This window comes from Marmota marmota, unplaced genomic scaffold (genome assembly GCF_001458135.2).
Source record: "Marmota marmota marmota unplaced genomic scaffold, marMar, whole genome shotgun sequence".
NCBI lineage: Eukaryota > Metazoa > Chordata > Mammalia > Rodentia > Sciuridae > Marmota > Marmota marmota.
The window spans coordinates 31,114,627-31,129,745 of record NW_025999977.1 but is presented as its reverse complement, the minus strand read 5'-3'; the positions used below and the strand labels follow the sequence as shown (position 1 = coordinate 31,129,745).

Genomic DNA, 15,119 nt, shown 5'->3' with positions numbered 1-15,119 from the left:
TTATAAGCCTCTTTTGTGCTGTGTGAGAGGCTGCAGCAGTGACCTGGAAATGCTTAAATTGTCTTTTAAGTCTTAAAAAAAAACCCAAACAAACAACAACAACAAAAAACCAAACAAACAAACAAAAACCCTCCTAGTATTACTGAAGGGAGAGTACAGTTTCTTTTGTATTCAAATCTCCAAAGAAGAAACTATCACTCCACACAGGTTTACATTACACTGTACTCTGGTTAAATAAAGAAAATACTGACATTAGATGGAAATTATCTTTGCAAACCATAATAAAACAGGAGTTAAAGTGGTTCCCTGTAAAGAAATTTGAGAGCATAAACATTAGTCTGCTCTTTAAATAAAATGTGGCTAGGATTCAATGCAGTTTGCTTAAAGCTAAAAAATAAATTACATAAACACACAATCCCCAATTTCCATCTGTGAATATGGATTGTACAATCAGTCTTCTGAAGAATCCTTATGGGGAAGTTTGGTTTTTGTTTTTATAAACAAGAGTGTACCCATTTTTTATTCTGTTCAGTATATTGGTGGGGGATTTAGTAATTAAAACTAAGTTTTCAATACAAGTCTAAGCTTAAATCAATAATGCTCAAGGTTGAAGGCAATACAAAAGGGGCGTGTGAGCAATATTTAACAGTTTGCCATATTATTCTCATTTTACAAACCACAGAAACTGAAGTTGGGCAGAACCTTGAACCATGGTCATTTGAGAAGATAAGTGACTTTTATCTAAAGGCGACTCGGACTGATGCGAGGACGAAGAGATTGGGAATTTTGCTCATTAAAAAAGAATGTGAGTTACAGTGAAGTTAAGGAAAAGGGGCTGTGGACACCATTTGCAATAGATGCAAACTGTGACGTTTGTTTGCCATGCAGAATAGGGTTCAAGGTTATGCCTAAAAGGGGACAACACCGGGGAGAGGGGGGGAAGGTTTGGGAGTTGGAAGGAAGCAGAGTTGGCGTGAGTTTGGAGGCAGTGATGGCAGAAGGGGACGCCGGGGAGCAGGCGCGGTGGCCCTGAGCTCGGGTGGCAAGTCAGGAGAGGGGACGAAGTGACTGGAGCCGCAAGGTGCTGTGCGGGTGAGGGCGGAAAGCACGCGGGGCGCCCGGCCCGGGTGAGAAGTCCGGACCGGCGGAGGCGGGAGCCGCGGGCCGAGCAGCCACGGACTCCTCCCCCGGCGCCTAGACTTTCTGGGTCAGGACACGGCGGCGCGGTGCTGGACTGTGGGACACGCGGGCTCGGGCGCCGCCGTCTGCCCGCTGCTCCCCGCCCGCCCGCAGGCCAGGGTCGGCGGCCGGCGAACCGCAGACAGGTCCGCTTAACGAACGCAGGTGCGTACGGAAGAGGGAAAGGGGCAACTGAGCAGACCAGGGCCCACCCGGTCGGGGGCGTGAGGAGGCAGCGGCAGTACTTCCGGCAGCGGCGACTGCACTTCCGGGGTCGCTCTTTTGGCCCCGTCTGCGGTCTGTTCCTGAAGCTGGAGAACTTGTGCTCGGGTTTCCAAACGCAGCTTTTGCGGAACGCATGCGTCGGAAGTGGCGTCCGGGAAGTGGCTGGCCTTTCCACGCTTTAACCCCAGGGCCGGGGGAGTGGGCACCATGTCCCCGCAGCCTGTCGGGTCCCTGCGAGCCGCCAAGTTCCAGCAGAGACAAGCCGGGCGCTCATCCGGGCGGCGGATCTTTCCTCGCCGCCTAGCGCCAGCGTTGCGTTTTGTTTGCGTTTCTTTCCCCGCTGAAATACAGATTCTTTTCCTGTTTGGCACAAAAACGAAGGCCCGGATATCAGTACTGTCATTTGTAAATAAGCCAAACGTCAGGGATCCCTAAATTTAAAATAAATTCTAACTAAGTAAAACCATGAAAAGCTGATGACAAATGAGTAGTAGAATTCACTTTGAAAGTAAACCGAGTTTTCTGGGTCGCATCAGAATCTGATCACTTATTCAAGGTCTCAGGGCAGTTCCCTTGGGAAACTTAAACCTCAAGTTGGTCTATAAGACATTAATTTTTCTTTAACCTTACTGCGAAAGTCTTCATTGATTTTTCGAGTTTATCAGGGCATTTTATACTTTTTCCCCTAAGGATCAGCAGATGAATTACAGGAATATATATATGCTAGATATGTACTGTAAGCATTAATATAGTTATGTGGTAAAGCATAATTTTTATGTCTAAAAATTAAAAGTTGAAAATGAAATAACTTTATTCAGAAAGCATTATTTTTATGTTCTAGTTTTCTTTAGCAACATTTTGATTTATCGTTTCACTAGAATTCTCATTTTACTAGACAATTCTGTAACCTTGGATTAAGTACTAATTTTAGATGCCAGTAATTTATATTAAAATAAGTCTAATTTTCTGGTATTACTGCCTTAAAATTTTAACATTGTAACATTAACAGTACTTTGCACCTGAGTATTAAAATATTAGAGCTCTGAAGTTTGCTCAGTGAAATTCTTAATTATTGTATTTTTATTCTATAATAGAAGTAATTCCAACTAATGAAAATGAAAAAGCTATGTAAATGACTTCATACAATCTTTGAAATCATACTTCAGGCAAGAAGTATTCTGGTTATTACTTTTGTATCTCAATATTTTTAATTAGTGTCATTTTTCAAATTATTGGTGTAAAAGCACATTGATTTTATAGTGATATAAAATTCAAACATAGCCTAAACTATTTGTTTATAATTGTAGTTATTTAAAACAAATACCAGCTCCATTGATTCTAGTTTTTTCCGCAGCTAAATTTCATGATTCTGAAGTCATATTTCACCTATGGACATCTCTGCACAGTCAGCATTCTCCTTCATGTCCTTGTTGATGCTTTCTGAATCTTCAGCATTCAGCTAGGTGCATACCCGGAGTTTCCTCACAGGATGTTAAGGGTGACATTTTCCACTTCCTAGTTGGATGACCCTCAGGGTAAATGACTTGGTAGTTGCTGGTGCCTCAGCTTGCTTATCAGCAAAATAATAATAGTACTGTTATTATTTATATATTTTTGTGGTTACTGAAGATTGAGCCGAAGGTATTTTATATACTGAGCTACATCCCCAGACCTTTTTATTGTTTATTTAAGACAAGGTGTCACTGAATTACTCAGGCTGGACTTGAATTTGTGATCCTCCAGTTTCAACCTCCTGAAGTCATTGAGATTACAGGTGTGTACCACCACTCCTGGCAGGACTTGACTTTTGTTTTACTCTGCCTCCAGCAGATAATTTGAAAGTGGTGTAATTACTAAAGAAAGGTTAAGCAAAGTATATTCCTCATATGTTTAAAGGTGGTTCTGTCTCAGGGATAAGGTTTTTACCCTAGGGAGATTTTCACATCTAGTTACTTATGAAATGAAAAAAAAAAAAAAACTTTTAAAACTAAACTGTTTATTAATGTAAAGTTCAAAGAAACAATAGAGGAATGGACAAAAAAAATGCAGTAAGTATAGGAAAGATCTTTTTAGTAGTCATCTAGACCAGCATATGGACATCCTGATTTTATCTTGTATGTAGTTTGGGGGTGGGGCTCTAACCCAGGATCTTGTACACGCTAAGCATGCACTGTACTAGTGAACTACACCACCACCATTGATCTTTTTATTGAAAAAAAAGATGATCAACCTTGATACATTATTATTAACTGTGATGTAAATGTAAGTTGTAGGTATATAGTGGCTTTTCTTAGATCTATTGCTTTTTTGCACTAATCTTCCAAGTAAATTTCTGATACAGTATAATGTTTTGTGGAAATAACAACTAATAATTACCTATAATTTCAGCTGAAGTTACAGATTGATTGAAATATGCTGTTGGCATTTCTTCTTGATATTATGGGAATAGGCAGATAGTTAGATTTATAAATTCCCAGTTATAGTGTTAGGGGACAGATAGATGCAAATGACAGGAACATGAGGTTAAGGGAAAAAAAGCTATAAAATGGGTCCACTGTGCTACCCCCACATGCTTTCTTTTCCAAGAAGCAATTTACCTAGCAACTCTGCCTGGTCTGAGTGGACAGGCCATGTCACATTCCTCACCAAACTACCTGTTAACTACAGGAGAAATGCAGGCCCACGGTAATGTTGATAAGAGGAACTCAAATTACCTTGAATGGAGAGACTTTTGTGACTAGATACTGAAAATCAGAAGATGGTTAGGGTAATTCCTTCTAACCATAAGAATTTAAGGTTAAGAATCCAAGTAGGACTGGTCAGCATGGGCCAAGGTGACCTACAGTTGTCCTGGCAGTGGGGATTTGAAAGTCTTGATGTCACCCTAATGTGGGACTCTGTAGAAACTTCTATGGAATCCCCAATAAAACTGAAGTGCAAGAGAGACACATTGTTCCTCTCCTATCTGAGACGACCCACTCTCCTTTTACAGTGATCCCTTTCCCTTTGCCTATTCTTTAAATAAATTCATTCCTGTTTCTCTGAGTGACATTTCTGAAATCTTTCTGAGTTGATCACAAGAATCAGGGTTTGAACAGGAGTCTTCACATTGCCTTAGTTTCCAGGAAGTCCCCAGCTCTGTAACAATACCAACTAGGTAAAAGTATCTAATCCCAGGCAAAATGATCTGTCATTCAGGCCAGCTTAAAGTTGCAAGACTTTCTCTGGAATTCTTTTAGGAGATAAACCTAAAACCTCTTCAAGATAATATTCACTGACATCTGAAGTAATTTCTAGAATACTATTTTACAGCTGGTCCTTCTCATTAACCTTTCAGCCAATAATGAGGTAGAACATCCAAATAGGGCAATTGTTGTGATCATGTATGTAGTGCAGTGTAACAAATCTAAAAAGAGCCATTCTTTTAAGTAGTCTTCTCAGAATAGATTCTTGTTCCTTATTCTTTGAGAATCTCTTTCATAGGTCATATGACACATTATATTAAATCGGCCATTTAGTGTATAAGGAACAACGATTTGCTAGAATATGTGGAATCATAGAATATAAACTCTAGGAAGTCAAATTTTTGGTATACAACCTAATTTAGAATTTGCATATTTCCAATATTTCTGCCTGGATTCTTAATCCTAGCTGTTTTACTATTTCACTTAAGAAGCAATCGAAGAGAACTTCCATCAATTCTCACCACAACATCTACCCACATACCTGAATCTCTGCTCACATAATCTGCCTTGTTTTTGTTACTGTGAATGAGTGGTTTGTGTTCCCATCAAAGGTCAACCCTTGAACTTTTGCACTAGAGCCCACCCCATTGGCTTTCTCAAGTTTATTGTTGTACAGTTTTCTAACATTTCTTCCGCTTTTCCTTTTTAATTGTTTTTTTTTTGATTGGCAAATAAAAATACTGTTGTTTCTTCATTTCTTAATAGAGTTACGGCATCATTTCTCTTTTCCTGGTTGTTTTCTGTTTGTCTGTTCTGTTTTCCCCCTTTCCTTGAACTAATGAATGTCTTCAGTATTACATTTTTGTCTCCACTACTGGCTTATCTATATCTTTGCATTTTTTCCCTTTATTCTTGTAGTAGCTATTCTAGAATTTATAACTATGCATCTTTAACTTGATAACACTATTATAATTTAAGATATTTACAAACACTTTGAGTTATTGTATTATTTTTTACTTATATGTACATTATAAACCCTATGGTACATTATTGTCATCTTTGATTTAATAAGCAAACATTTTATAAAGAAATTTTAAAATGAGAAAAATGACTTTGGAGTGGGGTACCAGGACTTGAACTCAGGGGCTTTGGACCACTGAGCCACATCTCCAGCCCTATTTTGTATTTTATTTAGAGACAGTGTCTTACTGAGTTGTTCAGTGCCTTGCTTTTTGCTGAGGCTGGCTTTTAACTGAGATCTTCCTGCCTCAGCCTCCTGAGCTTCTGGGATTACAGGCATGCACCACCATGCCTACCTAGAAAATGACTTTTATGTTTATCCATGTGTATTTTCCACAGCAGGATTTTTGTTTTGTTTTGTTTTTTAGAGAGAGAGAGAGAAGAGAGAGAGAGAGAATGAATCTTTTTTGTAGATGGACACAACACAATGCCTTTATTTTTATGTGGTGCTGAGAATCGAACCCAGGTCCTGCCCGTGCTAAGCGAGTGCTCTACCTCTGAGCCACAATCCCAGCCCACAGCAGGTATTCTTCATCCTTCAAACTTTTCATTTTTCTTCTGCTTTAAGAACTTCTGCTAGCATTTCTTTCTCTCTCTCTTTCTCTCTCTTTTTTTTTTTTTTTTGGTAAAAGAGATTGAACCCAAGGGGATTCAACCACTGAGCCACATCCTCAGCTCATTATTTTTTTTTATTTTTTATTTTAAGACCCTTACTAAATTGCTGAGGGTGGCCTTGAATTTATGATCCTCCTGACTCAGCCTCCTGAGGTGCTGGGAGTACAGGTATGTGTCACCACGCCTGGTTGTTAGCGTTTCTTATGTCTGAATTGGTGATGAATTCCCTCAGCTTTCCTTTGTCTAAAATAAATAAATAAATAAATGTTTATTTTGCTTTCAATTTTGACAAGATATTTCACTGGGTATAGTAATTTAAGTTGACAGTTCTTTCACCATTTTAAATATGTCACTTCATTGTTTTCTTCCTTAAATAGTACCTGAGGTTTATATACAATGTGTCTTTTTCTCTGATGACTTTTTATTTATTTGTTTATTTATTTATTTTTTTGGTACCAGGACTTGAATTCAGGGGCATTGGACCACTGAGCCACATCCCTAGCCCTATTTTGTATTTTATTTAGAGACAGGGTCTCACTGAGTTGTCCAACGCCTTGCTTTTGCTAAGGCTGGCTTTGAACTCCCGAGCCTCCTGCCTCAGCCTCCCAAGCCGTTGGGATTACAGGCATGTGCCACCCTGGTTGGCCTCTGATGACTTTTAAGATATTCTTTTTGTCACTAATTTTTATCAATCTAATAATGTTATGCCTTATTTTTGTTTTCTTATTCTACTTGGATTGTGTTGACCTTGTGTGTTTTCTCTAATTTGGGAATGTTTTTGGTCATCTTTTCCCCCCTCTAACTTCATGTATTTTTTCAGACTGCTTGATATTGCCCCCTGGCTACTATTTTTCTGCTTAGTTGCATGTTTAGTAATTTTTATTGGTGTTGAGCATTTTAATTTTACATGGTTTTATATTTTGATCTGTTATATGTTTATCTAACTTGGGAATTTTAGGTCACTGTTCCCCCTCTAATTTGATGTATTTTTTAGACTGATATTGTTCCATAAGTTTTGTTTGTTTTGTTTTGTTTGTGTACTTTATTTAGAATGGCTGTTTTTGCTATGTCTTCAGGATTACTGATTTTGTTTTTTGTTCCATGGTGATTTTTCTATTAATCCCATTTAGTACAGTTGTTTTCAGACATTTTATTTTTCATGTCTAGAAATTCCTTTTGGTTTGGATTGATACCTTCTTTTTCTTTCCCCGTCATGTTTATGTTTTCTGTTAATGTATTTGTATATGTAATAAATAGCAAACATATTTGCAATCATTCTAACACCTTTGTCTTCTAATTATCTCTGTCAGTGTCCTGTGTCTTTCCATGTCTAATAATTTTTATTGGATATTAGACATTTGATTTTATGCTGTTGAATTCTGGCTTTTCTGATTTTTCAAGTATTGGACTTTCATCATCATGGCAGTTAAAGTATTGTTGAATCAGTTTAATCCTTTGGAGGCATATTTTTAAGTCTATTTTAGGGAAAGCTTAAATAGCCTTAACTCTAGAGTTACTTTAGTCCCACTACTCCCTATGTTACCCATCTGGGGTCTCTGCTGAAAGCTTCATGTATTCTATAGGAATTCTTGGGAACTTGAATACTTCCTAGTTCTGTGTAATCTAAAGGAGTAGTTCAGTTTATAGCTTCCTGGTGATTGTTTTCTCCGTACAAATTGTTCTTTGCCAGTCCTGATGGGGTTTCAATGTGTATTTCTAGAGCTCTTTCTCTGACTATACCTCCCTCATCTCAGTACTCTGACACACAAATTCTGGGTGCTTCAGTTTGTATGAATTCAGATCTATGTCCATTCTGTCCATTTAAACTCACTGAGACTATCAGGCTGTTGGTTTTCTCCTCTTTGTGCCATGGCCCAGAAATTGCCTCCAGTTGGAAATCAAGAGACAGTATAGGACTTTCTCCTAACCCCTTTTCTCAGGGCTCTAGGTGGCAATGCTCTAATTATCTGCTCCTTGATAAAGTTTCAGGAAAAATTAATCAAAAAAATTACAAATTTCATTTACTATATTGAACAACTTATTACTATTTGTAACATTTCTCCAAAGTCATTAGTAAAATTTAATATAGGTTTTTACCTGTTATAAAATAGGGTTTACTAAAGGTAAAACAATTTGGGGAACTTTGAATTTATAGGATTTTTTTTTAAAAAACTTCAGTATACTTTACTGTGTTCAAAAGTTTAGTAGAGCACTAACATATTTATTGCCATTTTAAGTCTCAGATAAAAGCATATATCAATGGTTTCCTTTATTTGTCTTGTGATTTTAAGAGCAGGGATAAGCCATAGAACTAGTGAAGTGAGATTTACTAGAGAATAATTTTATGTATTTAGTCCAAGTAGCTGAGTTTATGTGGAATGAGGTGGGGGATAGCTTGTGCCTTGAATGCAAAAAGGTAAAAGGTCAGAAAGAGAAAGGAATCAAATCAAAATATTTTTTAAAGTGAAAATATAAAATAAAACAAAAACATTAAGACTTCAGATATAAGCAGAAATATAAGGAGAGAGAAATTCTGGGTTAGAAGATGGACAATACTTACATATATGTTAGTGAGTCAGAAAGATAGACCACTATAGGCAGCCAGGAAAAGGGTCTCAGAGAAGAAAAGGAGGAAGACACCATGCTATCTTAGTCTGGAGAACATTCTATTGCTTCCCCTGACAACTTCAACCACAAGAGCTCTTCCTTAGTTACCCCTACCCCTGCCCTTAGCAACAGCCAACCACAAAATCTGTATCTACCCCAAGCACTTCCTCTTGAGCCAACAAACCCAACCCCCCACCCCGTGCCAATAAAGGCTTAAAAAACACTTTTCTCCAGATTTGCTGAAGAAGACAAAATAAAGAGAGCTGATTGGCCCCTTTCTGAATCCTGTATTTACATATCATCTAACCAATCACCTATAGGGACATATGAAACCATAAAAACCCTAGACAACAGACATGCATTGGCAGCCGTCTCTTGGGACCCCTCCCTCTTCAGGAGCTCTGCTTTCTCTCTATTATTCTAATAAATCCTGTTACTTTGATCTCTCTCTTGTGTCTGGAGATTTCATTCTTCGAATTTGTGGGATAACCCACCCATCCATGCTGTATGTTACATTATCACTTCTGCTTTCCATGTTGAATAAACCAGAGATGAGGTGAGTTATAAACTTACCAAAACTCTCTAATATATTTTTTTTCTTTAAGTCCTGGACTTTAAAAACTGTATTGTTAATCACTCTAAATTTAAGTCCTAATATGAGGTAGGTGCCAGGGAAGAGCTTCTTGGCCTTCTTTAAAGACTAGATAAGACCAAGAAATCCATCAAATTCATTATGTATAAATAAAATTTCAGAGAAAATTAATAATAACTTGAATTCACAAATTTTCTCAGAAATTTATAATGTAACTTTTGCTTCTATTTATCAAATCCTTTACAAATATAAATAAAAGGTGAATTTCAAATAGGTCATGCAGAATACAAATTCTGGATTAGAGTCCATACTTTACACTAGATTTCAGTAATTTTTCTTAAAGTAAATATTTCCATTGGGTCATATGTATTATTGAGGTACTTACTCATACACGTTAGATTATGATTTCTGAAGATTTTTTTTTAAATGTAGACTTGTCTTTTATTGATTGCAAATGCACTAATATTTTTGTCTTGGACAAAGACAAACAACATTCATTTACATTTATGCTTTTAATTTTAGAAACAAAACCCAAGAAATGCTTCATTCCACAAATAAGGAACTGATACTTGGCATCATGGTGGGAACTGCTGGGATTAGTTTGATGGTTTTGTGGTATCACAAGGTCCGTAAACCAACTACAACATTGAATTTACCTAAATTTCTTTCTCTGGGTAATATGTGTAATTCAATAACTCTGCAAGATGAAATGTATACTGGCCAAGGAACAGCAGTAATTGTCCAACGAAGACAAATTCAGATACTGGAGAAGTTAAATGAATTACTGACAAATATGGAAGAACTCAAAGAGGAAATCAGATTTCTTAAGGAAACCATTCCAAAGCTGGAAGAATATATACAAGATGAATTTGGAGGGAAGATAACAGTTCATAAGATAAGTCCTCAGCACAGAGCTAGAAAAAGAAGGCTGACTACAGTTCAAAGTACAGCAACAAGTAACAGTTCTGAGGAAGCAGAAAGTGAAGGAGGGTAAGTTTCCATAAGATGTTTCCCATCTTGAATTATTTTTTGTATTATTGCTATTATTTAGGTATTTATATATTTCCATATTTCCAGTCATATATTATGATAGTAACAAGAAATGAAAAGGAATTATTATTTTGAATGAGATTATAATTAAAACCATATTCAGTATTGTCATTATTTTAGGCTGTTTAGATCACATTGACAAAAGGAATTTAAGTAATTAGTAATAGGTGACATTATGTAAGTATTGAGAAAGATATAATTGTTTGCTGAAATGGATAACTTATTTTTTAATGTGGTCACTGTGTGATCTTGTATGTAAGAACTCTCTAGATAGTGCTATCTAATAAAGCATTCTGTGTTGATGGAAATATACTATATCTATGCTGCCCAATATGGTAGCCACTAACCACATGTGGCTCTTAAGCACTTAAAATGTGGCTGGTGAAAGTGAAAAACTAAATTTTAAATTTTATTTCATTGTACTTATAATATTTTGTAATCAAATTTGAATACCTCTTGGTGATAGTGGCTACTGAATTTTAGTGCAGTTCTAAAAAGATTTGAGAATGTGTGATTCAGTTTCATCCTTACACAGATTAATTTATTGAATTCTAACACCAAAAACATAATATTCTTTAAGGAAGACACAAATAATTTTTAAATTAAAAAATTGTGCCTGACTAGTGTTTTTAAGAGTAAAGTAAATAGGTTAAAATTTAAAAAATCACTGGATATGGTACAGTTTATAATTCCTTTTTTTATTTCTTACATACATGACAATAGTGGAATGCATTGCATTCATAATTACAGCACAATTTTTCGTAACTCTATGTCAGGGCCACTGGGTTTCATTGTTGTATTTCTAACACCTTACTTCTGTACCTTGCACAGAGTAGATTCCAGTAAAGAGTTCTTGAATGAATGAGTGTTTCCAAAGTTTTTGCCATGGAATTGGGAGGAGGGATATGAAGGGAAGAAACAAAGAGTAGGGTATGGATAAAAGGGTGATTTCATAGAAAGAAGTATAAATAGTTGAGAGATCAATGCCAGGACTGAATTTGTTTAGCACCTTTTATATGAACTTGGGGAAATGACTATGAAAAGTTTTTCAGATTGGGAAGAGCCACAAATGATGGATCTAGATAATAAGAAGGTCTGAAAAATTTGTGTTCCTGAACACAAAAAACAAACAGTTTTAAAACAGGCAAGTGAAATGTTTAGAAAGAATCTAAAATAGTTCTAAATCACTCAAAACTATAACTCATAAAAGAGACCTTTAGTTACTATAGGAATAGGTCATGTCGGTTTAGTACTCTGATAAAGACAAAAATTCCACCATAACATGGCACATCATTGAGAATTATTAAATACAAATCATCTGGTTATTCTGCCTGCATATAAACCTGTGGTATTTCCTCATCAGGAGTCCTGTGTTCATTTTTTGACAATCACGTCATAGGAAGAACATAACAGAACTAGGAACTAGCCAGAGAAGAACTTCTAGGCCAAGAGGAAGATTGGCAGTCTAGGCCCAAAGCATGAGTGGACCTTATCTAAAAAGACCTTTGCTAAGTGAGCATAAGCTTATTCAAGAAATGATAACACTCTAGAATTTAGGAAAGATAGAAATAAGATAATTACAGGACTTATAACTTCAAATAATGTCATAGGCATACATTTTTAATGTGGGTTCAAGAAGGATTTGTGAAATTTATGAGTAACAGTCACATGCAGCTAGTGTGGAAAAGTAAGCATATGACAACTGATAGGAGGTAAGACATTCCCTCTCTTGTTTGATCCTGGTGTCTTTGTTAGTAATAAAATACTAGAGTAAATTAATGCAGCCCTAATGACAGAGTAAGTTATAGTAAATGGTACCAAATATAGTAGAGGGAAAGTCATTTTTCCTATTTTCTCCACATTTAAAAAATTTTTAAATAAATTAACCCATACTGAATTTGATATATTTTGGGGGAAAGGAATAAGATATAGAAAGATTTAACACATTTCTGAATAAATACCAAGAAACTAACCTTATAAATAAAATAGAATAATTTTTAGAAACAAAGTATTTATGAACTATGTTATAGACTGCCTGTTCTTTTATAAATTCTTATGTGTCTGAGATGATCATTGGTGGTGAGATGTAGTCAATATCCCTTTAGCACTTTAAGATGGGATGCATCCTACATACACTATGTCCTTGATGACAGAATTAAAACATCAAATGACAATTACATATTCCATATGGAAAACTGATCTTTTGTGAGAGGTGCCTAGAAATTTTTACTACTTTTAGCAAAATAGATACCAGCTACAATTTCTAATGCTTTTAGTTTTACAAAAGAAGGGAAAAATATAATCATAAGATTAGCTGTTGATTAAAACTCAATGTTAGTACTCGTAAAATCTGCTCACAGAAAAGTTTAGTGGGATGCATTTTCTGCAAACATTATAAGAATCTATTATTACATGCCTTCTTAATATGTGAGTATCACTGTGGCCTTATGAGTTCTATTGCCTCTTTTGGACTCAGCTAATTTCATGTATTTGGGTGTGAAAGTGATGACTGATGCCCAAATTCTTATACACTCTGAGGGCATGTTAAAGTTGTTTCATTACCTGAACAAGTATTTACACTTGGAAAGAATCTTTGCTTCTTAATAATAATGTATTTTGACCGATTGTGTTTTTGTCCCTGCTCCATGGCATATAATCAGTTACTGCCTTGCCAGCATTGGTTCCCCTTAGGAGAATAGTATTAAATACCAAAATCTTGACATGTGGAGATGTGGAGGTGTACTGTTTTTGTTTTGGTTTGGTTTTTGGTGCCAGAGATTGAACCCAAGGGTGCTTAACCACTAAACCACATCCCAGCCCTATTTAGTTTTTTATTTTCCAACAGGATCTCACTAAATTGCTTAGAACCTTGCTAAATTGCCAAGACTGGCTTTGAATTTGCAATCCTCCCGCCTTAACTTCCTCCCAAGCCACTGGGATTATTGGTGTGTGCCATCATCCTAGCTTTGGGGGTTTTTTGTTTGTTTGTTTGAATTCTGCTTTATCAGATATAAAAGTACCTATTCCTGCTTGTTTTCAGATTCTGTTTGCTTGGTATATTAATTTCTATCCTTTCACTCTCAGCCTATGGCTGTCTTAGCCTGTAAGGTGAATCTCTTACAAACAATATATAGTTGTGTTTATTCCATTTTGCCAGTCTATATCTTTTAATTGGAATGTTGCAACCATTAACATTCAACATTATTATAGAGGAATGTTTATTAATTCCTGCCATTTTGATTTATTTATCATGCTTAATTTGGTCCTGCTTCTTATTTGCTTAGCTAATGTGATTTCTTCATTTGTGAGTTCTGGGTTTAATTTTTTATTTTTCCTGTGTATTTCTTTAAGAAAATTTTGTAGTTTAGTAGTCATGAATTGTTTTAGTTTCTGTTTATCTTGGAAGGTTTTTAATTTTTATTCTATTTTGGAGGATTGCTTTGCTGGATATGGCAGTCTTGAAGACAATTGTTTTCTTTCAATATTTGGAACGTATCATTCCAAGCTCTTCTGGCTTATTTCTTATCATAAACCCAACATGTAACATTACATGTTGGGTTTGTGCTAAGAATTCAGAAGTGATTCTTATTGGCTTGTCTGTAAATATGACCTGATGTTTTTCTCTTGAGACTTTTTAAATGTTATCATTGTTCTGTATGTTAGGCATTTTAATTATAATGTATTGTGGAGAGGTTCTTTTTTGATCTTGTCTGTTTGGGGTTTTGAATACCTCTTGTATCTGGATGTTCATCTCTCTCTGAAGACTTGAAAAATGTTCTGTTATTACTTCCCTGAAGACAAGTTATCCATTCCATTAGCCTGCCTCTTAACAACCCTTCTCCAGCCCAGTGATTCTTAAATTTGGTCTCTTAATGTTGTCCCAGAGTTCTTATATATTCTGATTATGGTTACTTATTTTCTTATCTTTAATGCTGTCTGAGTGTCTAAGGCTGGCAACTTTGTCGTCCAGCTCTGAGATTCTGTCTTCAGCATGATCATGAGACTTTTGGCTGAACATTTTATTTAATTCATTTCCAAGATTTATGCTTGGTTCTTTTTTTAGTATTTATATCTCCTTATTGAATCCCTCATATACAAGATATAATTCATATCTTGTACTGACTTCCTTAATCAATTCAGTTGCCCTTCTGTGTTCTCTTGGAATTCATTGATCATTTTTATAATGATTCTTTTGAATTCTTTATCTGCTATTTCATCCACTTCAACATCTTTGGGATTAGTTGCTGGTGAATTTTGAATTTTAGGAGGTGTTGTGTTGTCTTGTTTTTTCTTATTTTTTGTATCCTTGTGTTGAGTTTTATGGATCTGCTGGGAGGGATTTTTCTTCCACTCTTATATTGTTAAGGTGTGGTTCAAAAAATCCCAAATAAAACTATGGGTCTTTTTGAAGTAAAAGACAAAAGATTTATTCTGGCCAGGGCTGAGGGAGCAGAAAGCAAATAGTTCTGCCACTATGACAAAGAATACAGATGGAAAATCAGCTTAAGAACAACAACAGAGTAGTCACATCACCCCAATTGGAGTAGGGGCAGAGCAGAGCCGCCGCCCGCACCCGGAACAGGCCCAGCGACCCGCCGGCGTGGTAGTCACATCACCCCAATTGGAGTAGGGGCAGAGCAGAGCCG

The 15,119-nt window shown here is 36.2% G+C and overlaps 1 protein-coding gene across 5 annotated transcripts in view; it reads left to right on the top strand.

Moving 5' to 3' along the window:
• Positions 1-671: 671 nt before the first annotated feature.
• Positions 672-15,119, top strand: part of Rmdn2 (regulator of microtubule dynamics 2) — a 96,507-nt gene continuing 82,059 nt past the window's right edge. Inside the window, exons 1-2 of one of the 5 annotated variants that reach the window (XM_015479752.2) lie at positions 672-805; positions 9,946-10,413. In XM_015479752.2, coding sequence (XP_015335238.1) covers positions 9,962-10,413 — 452 coding nt within the window. In that variant the 5' untranslated portion in view covers positions 672-805; positions 9,946-9,961. Of the gene's footprint in view, positions 806-993; positions 1,345-6,354; positions 6,393-6,831; positions 9,388-9,945; positions 10,414-15,119 lie in introns of those variants that run through there. The other 4 variants (XM_015479751.2, XM_048804538.1, XM_048804536.1 and 1 more) reach the window with 4 other exon arrangements.